Source organism: Photinus pyralis, unplaced genomic scaffold (genome assembly GCF_008802855.1).
Source record: "Photinus pyralis isolate 1611_PpyrPB1 unplaced genomic scaffold, Ppyr1.3 Ppyr1.4_LG7, whole genome shotgun sequence".
Lineage (NCBI taxonomy): Eukaryota > Metazoa > Arthropoda > Insecta > Coleoptera > Lampyridae > Photinus > Photinus pyralis.
In genome coordinates, this window is record NW_022170738.1 from 21,774,944 (window position 1) to 21,792,667 (window position 17,724).

The 17,724-nt window shown below is 38.1% G+C and overlaps 1 protein-coding gene across 1 annotated transcript in view; it reads left to right on the forward strand.

Moving 5' to 3' along the window:
• Positions 1-17,724, forward strand: part of LOC116177311 — a 29,147-nt gene that overhangs the window by 8,957 nt on the left and 2,466 nt on the right. The window contains exons 4-9 of the mRNA XM_031496251.1: positions 860-1,047; positions 1,104-1,237; positions 1,290-1,442; positions 1,493-1,913; positions 1,958-2,516; positions 10,850-11,977. Of these exons, the coding sequence (XP_031352111.1) occupies positions 860-1,047; positions 1,104-1,237; positions 1,290-1,442; positions 1,493-1,913; positions 1,958-2,516; positions 10,850-11,977 (2,583 nt within the window). The remainder of the gene's footprint in view (positions 1-859; positions 1,048-1,103; positions 1,238-1,289; positions 1,443-1,492; positions 1,914-1,957; positions 2,517-10,849; positions 11,978-17,724) is intronic.

Below are 17,724 nucleotides of genomic sequence, written 5' to 3' on the forward strand. Positions count from 1 at the left end.
GTGCTTAAATGACCCAAGTATCGATGTGCATCACGAATCTGTGTGTAAAGTTAAGCCTCCGTCAGCTTACCTGCAATTGCCCTGTCTCGCACAGTCGGAAGTGAACTTCTTGAAAGACCTGTCTGCAGGGTAACTGACGGTTTGGATACCGCTCACCGTACGCTCGTCGTGCAGCTCGTGCGTTACCATTTGCCAATCCGTACCTGAAGTGCATGTCCGCGTATTCCGTGTTAGTAAAACGTGCCATAGTGCTTATTCACTTGATACGCGTCGTTGCAGACGGGATTTCGTGGGTTTAAACAAAATTCTGATCAAGTGTCAGCCACACATCGCCGCCTGAGATCGCTCCGTGTGCACCGCCGGCCGGTTGGGTTGCCTACCTACAGGCGCGAAATTCCAGAAGGTAAATTTGGCTCTGGCACCCTTATTTTAGATTTCCGACCCCAAGTGTCCTATATCAAAATACTCCCCTACGCACCACCTACACGCTCCCAAACGGTGGCAGGTACTATAGGAATCACCCTGTATTATGCACCCAGCATGGCCATGTTGGCGTACTTTTTTATTTGCTCAATCAATTCGTGAACTAGCATTTTTGTTACACCACATTTGGGTGACGTTTATCATAACTTTGGCGGCTTAGTATGGCCTTAACTCATGTTCATACATATTGTTTTTGAATTTTTTTTTTAAATGGGTGTGGGATTCTGCCAAGACTGCTCTACCAACCCAACCATGGCCTTGCTCGAACCAGGGATTTCTAAATATAACTAATCTGCCTTTTATTAAAATAACTGATTTACACACATTCTTTATGTCTATTGCGTTTGGAACTCATTTGATGCCATTTACTTGACAGGTGTACCCAAATTACCGAACACACAACCGAAAGCGGTTTCGTCTCCAATTACTGTAAATAAAAGTGCACCTATTCCTACCAGTACACAAAAATCTGAGAACAACACAGAAGATCAAAATGATGAAAAAGCAAAGCAAAACGTTAGTCAAACTCTTGCGTTGCCAACTCCAAGTCAACCTGTCAAAGTGGTGAGTATGTAGTAAATAGACTCGTTTTGAGTTTTCATCATTGTTTACGATCGCAGGTTATGCGAAAAGCGTTACGCACAAGTAAAGACGACGACATTGATGAGGCGATAATAGAAAAAATACTCGGTCGTAGATTTAATCATAAAAAGAAATGTACAGAGTATTTCATAAAATGGGAAAATATGCCAGAGTATGTGATAACTTAACGAAATGTCCGTAATATGTGAATTTTAATTTTGTAGGTCAGAAAATACGTGGGAACCGAAAATACATTTAATCAAATGCAGAGTATTATTAGAGGAGTTCGATCGTGCTATAGACAAAAAGAAGCTGGCCGCACAAGCTGCGAAGAGTGTAGAGAGTCAATTAGAGGAAATGGAATCGGAACTTGGACGGTATGTGACGGTAACATTATAGAGAGTACTAGTAACACCTACCATTGTAGACCACAACGTACCAGTAAGCAGAAAGCCTTGAATCAAGTGAAAGTTTGGTGTGGCGATATGTCTGATGGGGAGGAAGGTTCGACCAAAAGAAGATCGTTCAGTGACGATGATTCCTCAGATTCGTTTGAGAAAAAAATGAGATTTGATGATGAAACTGATAGTTCTGAAGACGAAAAGCCTCCTATAACTATAAGGAAGTTGTCAAAACCGCCAGGCTCACTCAACGGTGTCGCCAAGAAAAACCTTGATAGCCCAATGCCAAGGGTGGTACGCGTTAGTCAAAAGGAACTTCCCAATTTATCGTCTGGAGTGTACATCATGTCAAAAACTGAAGGAATTATTAAGCTAGATTCTACCAACAGCTCACCTGGTCATTCATTGTTGAAAGTTGGATCAAAAATTGGCCAAACTCACATTAAGGTAATATGAAAGTGTAGCTTTTTTGTATAACTTTGTTTTTCAAGATGGTTAAAAAGGAGGAACAAACCACGAAACCTGCCATAGGAAAATTACATGGTCTACCCGACAAAAAGTTCTCACCAACGTTGCCAAGGGGCAAAACAGCTCCACAAAGGAAACTACTAACTCCACTTGCCATCAATAAGTCAACATCAAAAGCGATGGAATCGTTAGATAAACAATTAGACACTTTTATGGACGATGACTCGGACGGTGTCGAAGAACTAGAATTTCCTACCGACTTGCCGCTACCCTCTCCTGACAGTCCACCTGGCGAGTTCACTCTTTGTCCTTTAACCGGTCGGGTACTCGGCGAATCCGACGACGTGGAAGAGGTGGAAGAACTAAAGGTTGAGGAGTCTAAGGAACCCGAGCAAATAAAGGAACCTGAGGATACTGTGAATGATAATACAACTCTTGATGCCCTGGTGAAATTGGCGGCGGCCGAACTGCCGGATGTCGAGCTCGACGTAAATGAGCAAGTAAAGAAGGTGGAAGAAATTAAGAAGGATCCGAGTATAGAGGAGGAAGAAGAATCTGATAGTCCGCATGCTATTGTGACAGGTAAAGTGAGAGTGTCGTAAGTTGATAATACGAAAAATGTACAAATGCATAATTAGGCTATAAGCCATGCAGTGTACAATTGTGGTAGTAGCTTACAAAGAAGTCACGTTCATGAATACCAGTCTCCTATGTTACCAAAACTCAAAGCTGCGCCTGAAGTTAAGTGCAACAAACATTACGATTTTTGTTGTAGCAGTGGGCTCAAAAAAGTTGCAAAACAAATAATGCAAATTACGGAAAACACGCGTGCGCGCATGCGTCGAAGTTCCTTTTTTGTGATCCAATCTTACTAAAAATTTTATTTGTTACTCAGTTGTAAACGTTGATTAACAAGACAAAACGCAAACGGGTAAACGTCATGTTTAAACGCTACTGACTTGTAAAACTGACAGCAGACTTGTAAAACTGACAGCAGACCTGTAAAAATTTTACAAGTTAGTAATCTAGTAATTTCATTGGCCAGAATTAATGCGAAGTCTCTGTTACATGGATAACATGATATTTTAGACATTTCTTCAAGATTAATTTAAGAACTAATTATTTACGTTTACAAAAAAAACGGCTCGCCAGTCAACTTCTCCTATCGCCAGTAAAAACTCACTTACCTGGCTAATAATGTAAAATACTATAACAGGCACATCTCTTAATAAAATTAAATCAATTGATCATGTCAAACATGTAAAAAGCTGCATGCGCGCTTACCAAAATTGTAACAGAAGTTTCTCTTATAAAAACAAATGCATTGATTATATTAAACATTTCAAAAGCTGGCTGCGCGCATGCGCAGGATTAAGTTTCTTTATCGTGAACCGCTCTTGCTAAAATTTTAACAAAAACACTTTAATAAAACCATATCGGATTATATTAAGTACTAGCAGACCTAGCGAACTTCATACCGCCCAGTCAATATCCCTCTTCCGGATGGGACGTAGCTCGGTTTCAGCGCTGCGCCCTCTCACCTCGCCCAAACGTCGCGCTCTCGGGAAGGCCATAAGCTCGGTGTCGGCGGCAGCCGCCACACCTTGCCTAAAGGTCCTACTCCTGGATGTGACTTGAGTTACCTACGTTCCTACATCAAAAAACTTCGCAGGCATACGTAATTTATACATTTGACCGTCTATTTTTTTTGTTTGCCTAAAGTTGATGGAGTGGATTCTTCTAGAGCCGTAGTAGATCCCGAAATGGATTAGTCATACAGCATAAGACCATCGGCGAATTAATTTGTGTTGAAACGAGGACCACACAAACAAAACCATGGAGAAACTGCAGAACGCTCAATCAAGGTAGAGATTCTGGGGTATCTAGCAGTTGTGATTAATCCCAAAGGCCACAAGAGCACGTGCCCACCTAACCATCAAGATATAAGTGAGCATATAATAATGTAAATCACACTATTTCTTAATTAGAAATGGCGCTATTAATTCGTAAAAACGCAAAAAACTACAAACATACACTACCCACCACAAAGTATGCCAAGCAAAAAAAAGATATTTTAATAATATTTCAAAAATAGTGATGTTTACATTTTGGAAATCAGAAAAAAATGCTCTATCAAAAGACACAAAAAGTAACAATGACTTCCATAAGAAACAAGTATAAATTGTGCACAACTCTTGTGCAAATAAAGCGCATTTTTTTTTACCGAAATAGCTTTTGTTTTGACATCACCATGGATATAATTCTTGCAAACCGTCTGAAGAGACCTTTCATTAGTGTGACTAGTGTTAGTGTAAATTAATTCCTTTCGTTGAGACCTTTCATTGGAGTACTATGAAGGATAAAAGTAGTTCCACCCCCCCCCCCCCCCCCTCCCATTCCACCCCGTACGTGTCGCACGCGAAGGTTATAGTTTGTACAAACCAATTTATTTGGATGAGACCTTTCATTAGAATACCATGAAGCGTAGAACATGTGGTCCCCCCCCCCCCCCCATTTTCTAAAGTTTAACTTCGGACCAGTAAAGGCTTGCGTATCCAAAATCTGAGACCAATTCGTTGTCATATGTAAAAGTTACGCACGTTATACTTTCAAAAACAGCATCTCAGGAAATAATTCGGGGGAGGGGGGGAAGGGCTTTTAGACAGCGAAATTTAATGGCCGTCTCGCAGACCTTCAGGTACAGGCTACCTACTGCAAAAAATTCCATTCATTTATTTTGAAATATCTCAGTTTCAAAACGGCCTTTTGTTAAAGGGGTAGTATACCCAAAATCAAAAAAATTGTAGAAGAAAATCTAAGAACAAAATTTCAAACCGGAGTTTTCTACGATGAGTAGTTTTCAAATTATTAACGATGAAAGTTTGAAAGACGGAACATGTGACGTCATCCCGACATATTGGGTGCGGCGGCACGGATCCAAGCAGTCCAAACGCGTCAGTCCTTTCATACTATAGTTCGCTTTCCTTTGAAAAAACGAGAAAACCTTACTGAAGTATCATCCTCATATAAATTTGAATATTTGTAATAAATTTCTGTACCCAGCTCAGATTGGATACCTATGTTTTCAGTAAGCGGTATTGGTTCCATTTGATTCAGTTCTTCTGTTTGATTGTGGCATTATGTTTGATGTTGAACTGGTTTCTCCACTACGAAATTGATCGTTTACCCACAATAAGCAATCAGACACAATCTTACTTTCTTAGATAAATAAGTTGACTGGCGTTTTGTAGCTTTATTAGGACCTTTGTTTCCTGTGAGATGTAAAGAAGGGATTGCGGTATGTTAACCTTCTCTAAACCTTATGCTGAGGTAAAGGGTCCTTTCCTTCTTGTATCTTCCAAAAATGTCTGATGACATGATTATTAACCTTTTTTCCACTTGTAAAGTAGGCTTTCTCGGCATTTGTTCCAAGTGGTTAATAATTTTTTATTATTAACTAGTAGTCAATAATGAGAACTGTCACGCTGTCACTTTTAGAAAACACAACCCGAAATTTCGCTCAATGAACGTTTAGACAAGTTCTCTAAAACGAATAATTGCCACCATTCGCAATTTCCAGAGAAATTACATACCTAAAATTATCACATTTTGAAAAAATTCGAACGAAATTACTCTTTGAAAAATCTCAATGACAGAACAAAATACGGCCTGTTTGACTTGTACTTCCACGTACTTGATTGACATGTTAAATTAAGAAACAAACAATTCTGTCCAACCGTTAACTCTCTTATCAATATAATATGTTAATTTAGAGGATTTCAAGTGCTAGTAGTGAAAAAATAGTATATATACCACGGTAGAGAAGTCTATTATTGCCTTCGCACCTTACACCCCTCGGCGCAAGCGCCTCGAGATGTAATCTTGGTGCTCAGGCAATAATAGTGGACTTCTCTACCTTGGTATATAATGTACTATTATATATAATAGAGAAGTTTTGTCTACAGTCTTAATTCTATATTCCATACATTATGGGCACCCTGTATGTGAATCACAGAGCTATCTATTTGTTGTGAAGTTATCTGCAGTGGTCTCCCTGTGGTTTCCCTGTGGTTGATCTGTCCAGGATTTAACCTACACTGAAAGGTATACTTGTGGAAGCTGTAAAAATCTGCTAAAAGTATGATTGCAAAGTGAATATTGTGAGACATACCGTCAAAGCCACCTACAGATTTATTTTTTCTATCAATAAAATTAAAGGTAGTATAAAAAAACGCACGCATATGAACACCTTGTGTATTGAAAGAGGCGGAAATTTACGGCCTTTGAAATGATTATTTTAAATATTTTTTCTATTTCAGTGTCACAATGATGATTTTGTACAAGTTGTACAAAGACAGTGATTATAGTCGTTTTTTTTGGTAACTCATCTCTTAATTTGGCAGTTACTAGTTTGTACAAGTAGGTACTTCGTTGGGTACTTCCATGTTTGAACTTCAAAATGTCAGTCTTACTACGCTGCCAACCTAAAACTTAACGGCATAAACAGTGGCGTCGCTAGAGTACAATGCGCCGGGTAGCAAAACAATTAATGCGCCTTTCTCCAAAAATAAAAAATAAAGATTTTAGCAATTTATTTTAGTATTGTTACAGTAATGTATTCGAGAAGGGGAGAGATCGACGCGACACGTGGCGGAGAAATATGTAACTAACCTAAACGGGATAAATAATAAGCATTATGGCTGAATGTACGTTAAATTCGTCCTCTTTAAAAAAAAATAAGAGCAAGAATTATTGTTGTGTGCCTCAGTAAGTAATACTCAATGGTAATACGTATGCACGATACATACAAAACACAATTTAACCCCCTTTACACCGCCCATTTTGTGTTGTGGTAGCGCCATCTGTTATCACTTCCCTTCTCGAATAGGTACACTAAATACACATTAACACAATAACAATAACGCAAATAATGAGATCCTAAAACACTAAAAATCTTTTTTTCTGGCCTTGGCTTCGGAAAATACATCTATTAGATGATCTAAATTTAATGCTCGAGCTTTGTCGTTTTCAATACTTAAAAGTGCCAGGTTACTTAGCCTTATTTGTGACATTGAACTTCTCAAACAATTTTTAATTAGTTTTAACTTTGAAAATGACCTTTCGGCAGAAGCCGTAGTTACAGGAATTGTTAAAAACAACAAAAACGCTGTGTATAAATTTTTGAAACCTGCCGTGGCTGTATGGTGTTCACAAATTAAAAGTTTCACAACATCCTTTACAGATACACAGTTCATAATTTTGCTTTTAAATGTACTGCGGAAACTTAACAGCTCATGAACTAATTCATCTGTTAAATCTTTATCATACTGTTGAGCTAAACCTCTTGCAGTATCGACAAGAGCGGTGTCTGTAGCTTCAATTAAAAACTTAGGAGTCAAACATAAAAATTTTGAATAAACAGTTTTAAAACCTGACATTCTATTTTTTAATTGATTTATTATAATGTCCAGAAGAGAGTTAAATATTGAAATCCTAAATTGCTCTTCAGGATTTGAAAAGCGATAGTCGTTAAGTAATTCGTCGTAATGTCTTTTTACAATCTTTGGTCGGCGTTGAACAAAGGTACTTTGAACACCCCACGATTCGGCTACATGAATGGCATCGTTTTTAAATTGTTCAAAATTTAAATTTAATTAAATTTTTGTTGAATTTTTGCTACTCTGATTAATCCCAACCGCGATGTAAATGTAAGTAATATAATAAATAAACCAATAAACGATACTAACCGCGGCGCCTTTCGGTACTTGGCGCCGGGTAGCAATTGCAATCCCTACTACCCCGATAGCTACGCCACTGGGCATAAAAAGTGTTCCCAACATAAAACATGTTAGTTCTAATGTTCCCTATAGTTTCTGATAATGATTTTTTTAATTAAATTAAAGCACCGAAATAGAAAAAATAGTATGAAAAACGCGTGTTACAAAGCTTTATTGTAATACTTCTATCTTGCGGACACTCGTGGCTACGCTTCGCGTCGCCACTCGTTCCACAAGATAGTCGTATTACAATAGGTCGCATTGTAACACTTGTCTTTCAATATACTATTTTAGGGCATTTTTTAAGAATTAAAAAAAAATGTGCTATTGTTTCCATTTTGTCCGTCCGTCCGGGCCCACTTCCACCGTTTTGAACTACTTCTAGGAGAATGGTCCTAGAGTCCTGGAATTTTTTGCAGTAGGTAGCCTATACCTATACCATTCATGGTATTCTAATGAAAGGTCTCATCGAAATAAATTAGTTTGTACAAACTATAACTTTCCCGTGCGACGATCAGTGAGCGACGGTACCTGAGGGGGGGGGGGGGGGTAAAAATTAATTTTATCTCATTGTATTCTGATTAAAGGTCTCAACGAAACGAACAGTTTTCTACCAACTACTGTCCTTCTTTCTGTTCTCTCATCAAAGTACGGGGCGGAGGGGGAAGGGGGAGGGGGGGAGTGGAACTAGTTTTATCCTTCATGGTATTCCAATGAAAGGTCTCAACGAAAGGAATTAATTTATACTAACACTAGTCTTCCTCCTCGATCCCATGTCGTGATCGGTTATAATTCCTTATATCTTAAGAGTGAATTGTCAAAGGAAAGTACCTACAAAGGGCGATTGGGACGTTTGGAAGAAATAAAACAATTGGGCATTTAAATAACTTGGAATACACTTGGAATAAAACCAAATTTAACGCCAGTTCCAAAATTTTCATTTGCGCATGCGCAGTGCCAACTTTCTTATTTATAGAGGGATTTAAATGAAATTTGATACATAGCCACTTGAAATAAAAGAAAATTTAACACCAGTTTCAAAATTTGGTTTTGTGCATGCGCAATGCCAACTTTCTTATTTATGGAGGCATTCAAATGAAATTTGATACATAGCCACTTGGAATAAAAGCAAATGTAGCGCCATTTTCCAAATTGGTTTTGCATAGGATGTGCAGTGCCAACTTTCTTATTTTAAAAAAATGCGCTTTACCTGCACAAGGGTTGTGCACAATTTCTACTTGTTTGTAATTGGATGAACGTCACTGTATAGCGTTGTCCCTCAACCCATTTTCTAACACTGATATGGAAAAATATCAATGCGTGAAAGTTTTCCAGTCACAAATGACGCTTTTATTTTTCTCAAAAACTATTAATTTTGGATCTATTGTGTTATAAGGTGAGAGCAACAAAATTTTGATTCAGAGAAGGCCGTGGAAATGTTACACCACGTCTAATATTAGCTTTAAGTAGGTATTCGCCAGGAGAGAATGCCGGCTACAGGCATCCGGTTTCTCGTCGTGCTCAAAGGCGCCTCGCGATAAATATTCGCTCTGTTTGTACGCCGTTTATACGTTATTTCTACCGCGTTCGAGAAAAATCAAAATCTCATATTTTGTAATAGTCTATTTCCATACTGTAGTTGATTTTTGAATAACATCCAGCAGCGTGGCGTTCGTTGGCGTTTCTTCCTATCTGCTAAAATGCAATGTATTACAATAAAGGAAAATGCTGAATGTGCTTGCGGGCTTGCCTCATTCCGCCCAGAAAATTACCTTTGAGGCAGCCTCGCGAAGCACGCCTGACAAGGCTGCCGCGTAAGGTTGATACGCGTCTTTAGATCTACTTACTTGTGCAGTAAATCTACTCTTGTCACAGACACACGTCTATAGCTCTATCTCTTTCAGGGACATCTCTGAATAAATATTGTGTTGCTCACTCAATATTAAAAATTTTAAAATAAGATACAGAATACGAAAAGTTAATAAAAAAAAGATTCATATCATTTAAAATAACAAAGTTATGGTCAACTTCCGATACACGCGGAAGATGGCGAATCTTGATAATATTCTCGTTTGATTTGAAAATTATTCTATTAGTTACTTCTCTATGCTAAGTTGATCAGTCTAGGGAGCTGATGGCAAATGTTTGGTTTTGTGGAATTTGGTTAGTTTTTCTTTCTGTCTGCGCATGCAATCCCCACACAGGAAGTTATGTCTCTTGGCTATCCACTATAGGTAGTCAACAATCTGTCTGTGACCTGTAACCACTTCTCGGGACTTAACACACTTGCGCATGCGCGAGTGGTAAAACAAAGACTCCAATTATCCAGATAAATTGTTTACATTAAAAACTAATATTTGTTGGGGAAGACACTTTAGAGAATTATTTTACTTATTTCTGCGACAAAATTGAAAAAACCAAACTCAACCTAATGCGCCCATTACATAATGCCCCCCCCCCGCCATATATCACACAACTCCGGCTAACGTCTCACCTCAATGCGTTTGTTTGAGAACTGATGACACGTTCTTACTTTCTTTTGCTATTTTCCGCGTCGATTTTTGCAGTCCAACTCCAACTCCAACCTGATAACCGTCCTCGCGAAATGATCTCGCCATATAGCTTCTCGAGCAGACCAACCAACACTTCCAGTTCCACATCAATACCGTTTTAGGAGTATGTTTGATAAGGCGTCAGGCAACTTGGATACATTCCTCTTATTGGTACTACTTCGCGCAGAGCCCTGCACATCTCTGTCAGCTGATCATGGTTTCTGACGCAAATGTAACATTCTTGCGCCCCTCGTTCCTCATGTGTGTACAATGCCTACGTTCATCTGCACTAAGTCCAAGGCATTTGATTGTGATACAGCCTATACAATTAGTTAGTGGCTTCTCTCCAAACTGTTCCTGAAACTCCATGTTACTAATTGTCAAAACGTGAACAACGCCGACTAGCGGTTTTCTTTATCAAGTTTTTTTATTACTATCATACAGTCTGAACACTGCAACTTGACTTTTTACATAAAATTTGTTGTGATGTTGTTCATACAGACGTTTATAAATGTACGTTTTTCGTATTATCTAACTAACGTAGCAGAATAGGTGGAACTCATTTTGCACTGCTACATACTTTCAGATGATGGTTTAGAAAAATTAATAAAAATAGAGTCGGTCCAACCAACTATAACAACTTCATCATCAATTTCTACAAATTTAAATAGTATAGCAACAACATCGACCGATTTAGAGGCATCCATTAAACCTCTTGCTATCGAAAAAAGTAGCAGCATCATAATGAATGTGGATGATTCGGTCACAACGTCGCAACCAAAAACCACCCTAAGCACCACGCTCACGAATGTGCAACTTCAAAATAGCCCAAGGCTGGCTCCATCTAAAAAACTTTTAAGTACTCCGACTTTGGTACGCCAAAAAGTATCGACATTCCAGCAACGCCAAACTATCCAACGACCTGCCTTGGCGAAACCAGTTCCGACAGCTATCATACATAAAGTCTCATCGAATCGAAACAAATCGGCAATTTCACGAAGTTTTCACGAACCTGGTTTAACTACTGTGAAAAGAAGTGCGCCGATATCCACTTACAGACCAGCGAATGTTGCAAGGCGAATAGGCAATACGACTATTTACAAAACGGAAAAGTCGCCACCAGTTCCAACTGTGAAAAGGCTACCTCCTACACCATTTAAATCTCCTATCCAGCGCACTATGAAACCAACTACAGTATCTTCGATTCAAACACAGCCCACTTCCAAGGCGGTAGCGGCGAGCGTCTCGCCCACTGTAATCAATATGCCGCTACTAACACCCGACGACGAAACGTCTGCAATTGCAGGACGCAGCACCGACACCACGATAACGGAAGTTCCCACATTGACCTCTCTAGCAACCGATACCGAAGTGTCCGAGCTATCCACATTAAATTTGTCAGATTCGGAAACGCCCTTATTAATCACCGGCGACGACGGTACGATTTATCAGGTCGCCGGTCAGAACGAGGAGGGACAAACGATTTTAATCAGCGAGGGTCCGGACGGCCAACAGCAATGCGTTATCGTCTCCTCGGAGGTCTCGAGTGACGAGATTCCCGCCGTCATGCAAGACACGGCGCCCGAACCGGAACAGATGGAGGTGGATCAACCTCTCTCGATTAATACCCAGTCCGAAGTTGAAGACGAAAGTGGAGAGTCGGAGGAGTCGCACGTTGTCGCTCAGATTATCAAAGCCGATCCACCTAGCCCTGGTATGTACTTTTCATTTACATTTACTGCAGTTTTGTTACTTGGGTGGCTCAACGATTCAAGGGGGATAAGATAATTTGAATTGCCAATTTAGACAAAAATTAAAGTGAACGTAACAGGCTCACTGAGAACTCAGGGACGTGGAATATCGGAAATATCAAACTATGGCGCCATTTAGAGGTAAGATCATTCATCGAGGGTACCTGATGCTTTAATTGGCGGCGGTTTCCGGCCTCCTGTACAAATAATTAGGTAATAAAAGTACTTTATTTTATAGCAAGTGGTAAATTGAGATTTTGATAGGTTTCAATGAGTAGGCTAAGTCTCTCTTTAACAGTAAGAGTAGATAAAGTGATCACTTTAACTAAGGCAAGGGTAGATAAAGTGAAACAAGTGATTGCGCATGTGAGAAATGTGAGGTTATGTTACTCCATTTTATGATTACTTTTAAGTTGGTACCTAAAAGTGTGCGTAACATTCCAACTTCAATTTCTCAAGAGATTATGTTATTTTTCCACGATAGTACTGTAGAATTATTTCCCAAATTTGTTTTTTTTTCCGCCCCTAAAAATTTGCAGCTATGGGCTCGGGCCCACATGGCTCCATAGTAAATCCGGCCTTGTACGTGATTCCTAAATTACCTGGCGACGTATTTTTATGGAAGTTGTTTAGACCTTCATTCTTGCTCCGGTCTAACTGCAAGTATTAATGAAACCCTCGACAAAACCTTTTGTAGGAAATTAGCTTTGCGATTTGCTATGATATTTTGGATTTTACATACATTACCTTTTTGTCGCTACGAAGAATATACTTTCCCAGACCTAATTTTGTGTATGTCACTTTTGTTACTCGGAATATTTGTACTAATTTTAACTATGTTTCATATCCTTTATATTATCTGCTTACCAATTTAGTGAATTGCTTTTAAATTTTAAATTAGTTTTTGAGGTTACCAAGGCGTAGTCCGAAGCAGATAGCTATGATTTTTAGTTACGTTACTTATTTCACTTCGAAGAATTTGTTCATACTATCTTATTTGCGTTTGAATCACATTCATGCTTTTATACACCGATTTGTACGGACAATTCGTTGTCAATCAAAATTTTGCTTTTACTAGTGTAAAGTCATTCGAATTATTGATTCTTATTGAGTATTAATTATAATTTTTATTCGATTTACTCTAATGTCAGACGTTAGATATTGCTACCGCAATATTTTGTGCCGCGCTATTCACTATCCCTCTTGTTTGTTTGGGTTTCTATCTGTTACAGATAATGCAAAAAGCGCCCTCTCTGAGCCAGGGGCGGATGGGCAACTAAAATCATACCGGGAAACTGACTGATGGCAGGCCAAAATTATAAGCAGCGATCAGCAAATTATGTTTTTTTTGGTGTGTTTATTAAAAAATATGTATGATAATGAAAAAAATTACGTCTTCATTGTCGATATCGTTCAAAATTACCTTCTCGATGTTCATCAGCATGAATGACTCAAGTATATTATCAGACAAAGTGTTCCTTAACCTATTCTTAATAAATTTTAGCGTCGAAAAAGAACGCTCACAAGCTACCTGCGAAATGGGTAATGAAAGTATATATTGATAAGCCAGTGCCAGTGTAGAATAGGCTCCCTTAAATAAGTTATATTTTAAAATTGCACAATAGCAGCATATAACGCAGTTCTGGCATTTTTTTGGTTTCAGTGCATGTTTTTGACTTTGATCCATGTTCCTCGGCCTCGGCATATCTTGTTTCTAAACCATCGTCATCGTCTGAATCTACTTCAACATCACCGTAATGCACTTTGTAAGAATCTTCAATTGACTGCTTGCTTAATAAACTTGCTGGTTGCTCGCAAAACTTGTTAACTCTTCTTTCAGTATCCGTGAAATAGAGCAGTGAGCAGACGCAATCGCCAGTCATCGTACGGATACGGTACAAGTTACTACCGTCACCGTACCACGCCTCGCGGCTCGCGCTGAGAATCACAGTTCAGTCGACCGAGAGTCAGTCATTCCTGTGACTTAAATCGAGAAAAATCTTCCGTACTTTATTTACTTATTTTCTATGTCTCTTCCAATCTTGAACGACTAAGTATACAAATACAACTATACATTTATAACAGTTGGTTACGACGGGCCACCGGGAAATTTCCCGGTATCCCGGTTGGCCCATCCGCCCTTGCTCTGAGCTCCAGAAGGTTGCAACCTGTTGTTCAAACGGTAATTTTTCATCGACTTCTTAATTTAACGTTTGATTACATGCTGGTTTTCAATACAATCGAATTGTAATTACTGCATTTAACAATTATAGCTCTGTTGTTTTCTACGGAAGCCTATTTTGATTTTAATAATTTCCCTGAGTTAAATTTAAACTTTAACATTTCAGATCCAGATATTAGAGTGTATTTGTAATATTTTGAGATCATTTATTAAATTACTCTCACTTGTCATGTTGTAACCTGTCAATTATTTTATTTCTTTACCTTATCAAGGCTTGAACAAGGATCGTTTAGTCTGCCTTGGTTCCCCTTTTTGGTAAGTATTCTCTCTTCTCTTTTGAAATTTACCAAAGACTCAGTGGCGCCTATGCGGTTTACTACTCCTATATATTTTTTATTTTTTTTATTTTGCCTTTATTTTTGAGTGGGCGGGGTTTCATCCAAGGCTACTCTACCAGCCCAACCCACTATACATTTTCAAATATCCATACCCGAACCCGGATTCGAACCAGGGACACTTAGCACCACAGTTCAACTTTAACTGAACTGCGACACACAGCGTTTCGTTTTGGCTAGTGCGAGAACCCCATTATTCCCCCCGACCCGCCTCTATTTTGCCTGAGTTTACAGGGTGCTTATCTCGTGGTAATTTAAAAATATTTTTAAACTTCCAATCAGAGCCAAGATCAACAAATCAAAATTTAATCGCAAAATTTCATTAGAAATTAAACATAGTGCACATAGGTCTGGTTTTTTGAGTACTGATGAATGCATGGAAAATGCGTTACTAAGCTTTCTTTTTATTTTTATAAATTTAAGCTCATTTCTTTACTGTTATTTTTTACATTATTTTATAATCTTAAACCCGTTTAAGATATTAAATTTTTCATTTAACTTAATTAGAGGTGGTACACATAATTTACATATGAAGTTAAAATTGGTTACTTTGCAATCGTATCATATTAAAAACCAACGTAAAGCACAATGACAAAACAAATTCAAAAATCTTTACTGATACTTTTTCTTTAAACACTGAAGATATACCGGGTGATATACGGTAAGTAGGAACATAGGGATTTAACATGGGAAATTAGTTTTATGCAATATCTTGCCCTCCTGTACATTTTACAAAAAAACTGTAGAGTTTAAAGTTGTTCAGAATTAAAAGGTGCATACAAAACTGTTTTTTTGTGCTGCTTAACTGGCAAATGACACTATTTAGTTTTAGTAACTATGCGGCAATGTACAGCGAAAAGATCTAGATCGGCAAAGTTCAATCTCTAAATCCAGCAAAGGTCGAAGCATGTTAATGATTTTCTATTATAAAGTATACGTAGTAGATGATAAATGGATAAATAATAATACTATAGACCTAATAATAATGACAAAAAAATGCTTTTAAAGTGGTGAAATGTAGGATTATGTTACTTTACTGTAATTTACGTTGGCTGTACTTATGGTGGCAACGGCAGAACCAGTGGGCGGGACGACAAGTTGTTTTTAAAAACATAACCTCTAAGTTGTAGTATAATTATTATTTATAGATAATCGTCCTAATTTCAGTATGAATGTTTAAGCACAGATTTAAGTATATTTAAATCTGCACTGTTAGTTGCCGCAGTTGCCTTTAGCCCAAGAAGGATGCTCCACCTTTAACAGCACAACAAGTTACCTAAAATGCGAAACACGTTGCCAAGAGGACATTGGTTCTGGGGCCACTGTTTTTCCAGTTAATGTGTTTACGATGGCCACTTTAGCGTGAAGGGAATCCTCGATCTACCCTTCCGCCACGGCAGAAGATTTCCACTCTCCATGGCGTTTCAGTGCTAGGAAATCAGCTCCTTGCCTTGCGCAGAGCTCCGCCTAAAGCAATGCCCTGTAAAGCTTTGAGCATTGGGAAGATGCAGAAACTCAGCAATCTTTCGTGTCATGCTATCGAAGGAATTCATACCTACTGGCTGCCGTGTACACTTATTATTAGTGTAATAAATGAAAAACCGATTATGGGATGTATTTTTTCTAGTATAACTTGTTCTGTATATTCCGTAATGCTGTTTTCTGCACCACTTCGTGAACTTCACATACTCTTCACTATAACGATTTGATGATTTTTTTGGCAGTAGATTTGCCATCGCCTTATTTGCACAAACTTGTACGTGCTCTGGTGTACTCATTTTGACGTAAATAAAAAAATTCAAATCAAAGAAATTTCAAATTCAAATGTCAAAATGGCGAACAGCAGTGCTACCAACGCAATATTGCGTAGAAAAAAAAAACCAATATAACTTTTAAATGTTATTTATTTGAGTTATTTAAATATTTCAATAAGTAAAAGCAGCACAAAAAATGTTGTATGGTACGCGAGCTGAAAACTATAGCGTAAACTCGCTTCCATGCCGCGTTCGGCCTGCGGCCTCACGCGTCATTAACGCTCATTACGCTATAACGTATTTTCAGCTCTTGTAACATAAATTACTACATAGTACATGTTTTATTAAGCTTTTGGTATACCCGCAAATTTAAAAATAAATTTCAACGTTTCTGTTAGTACCAATTCAAAAACAATAAAAGTCATGGCTATTGCCACTAATAACAGAAATGTTGAAATTTATTTTGAAACTTGCGGGTGTACCAAAAGCTTAATAAAACATGTAAAAACAGTTTTTTGCACTCCTTCGTTCTAAATCGCGTTTTCCCAATAAAGCACAAACGTCGGGAACGTCAATTTTACAATTGACTATCTACTTTCGCGCACTAGTGCCTAAAAATTCAACGAAATTATCTATTTGGTGCGGATCATACACTAATAAGTAGTATGATGGAAGAGTAAAATAGAAAAAATAAATACACAGATTTCTACTTTATCGGCATAGAGGATTTGATTTTTTCAAAAGAATTATAATGACGCAACAATCTCGCGAAAAAGATTTGAATTTATATAAATTCGATTTAATTAATCCGTGCAAAAAATAGAATACATTTTACGTGCTTGAACATTGTTTGCTTGATTCGCGCCGGCAAACTTCGCGCTCATCTGCAAAATAACTGTTCCCGCACTAATAATGTAAATAACTATTGTATGCATCTTTTAAATCTGAACAACTTTAAACTCTACAGTTTTTTTCTGTAAAATGTACAGGAGGGCAGGATATTGCATAAAACCATTGAATAAAAACACTATAAGAAGCCTAACGCTTATGGAAGAAAGCGCGACATATCCCCTTGTACCCGCATTGGTTTGGACCCCGAACTCTCTTTGAGGTAAATAGGGGGAAAGCAAATTTTCATTCTTCTCAGTTCAAGAATCGACACTATCGACAGTGTTCCCATTATATTCTCAGTTCAATCTCTGTCGCGCTTTATTTCCACGGGGTTATGCTTCTTATAGTGTTTTTATTCAATGATAAAACTAATTTTCCATGTTAAATTCCTATGTTCCTACTTACCGTGCACCACCCGGTATAGGTATAATAGGTATAGAAACATATAAATCAAACTATAGTGCGATCCACGCTTAGAGTTCAGTATT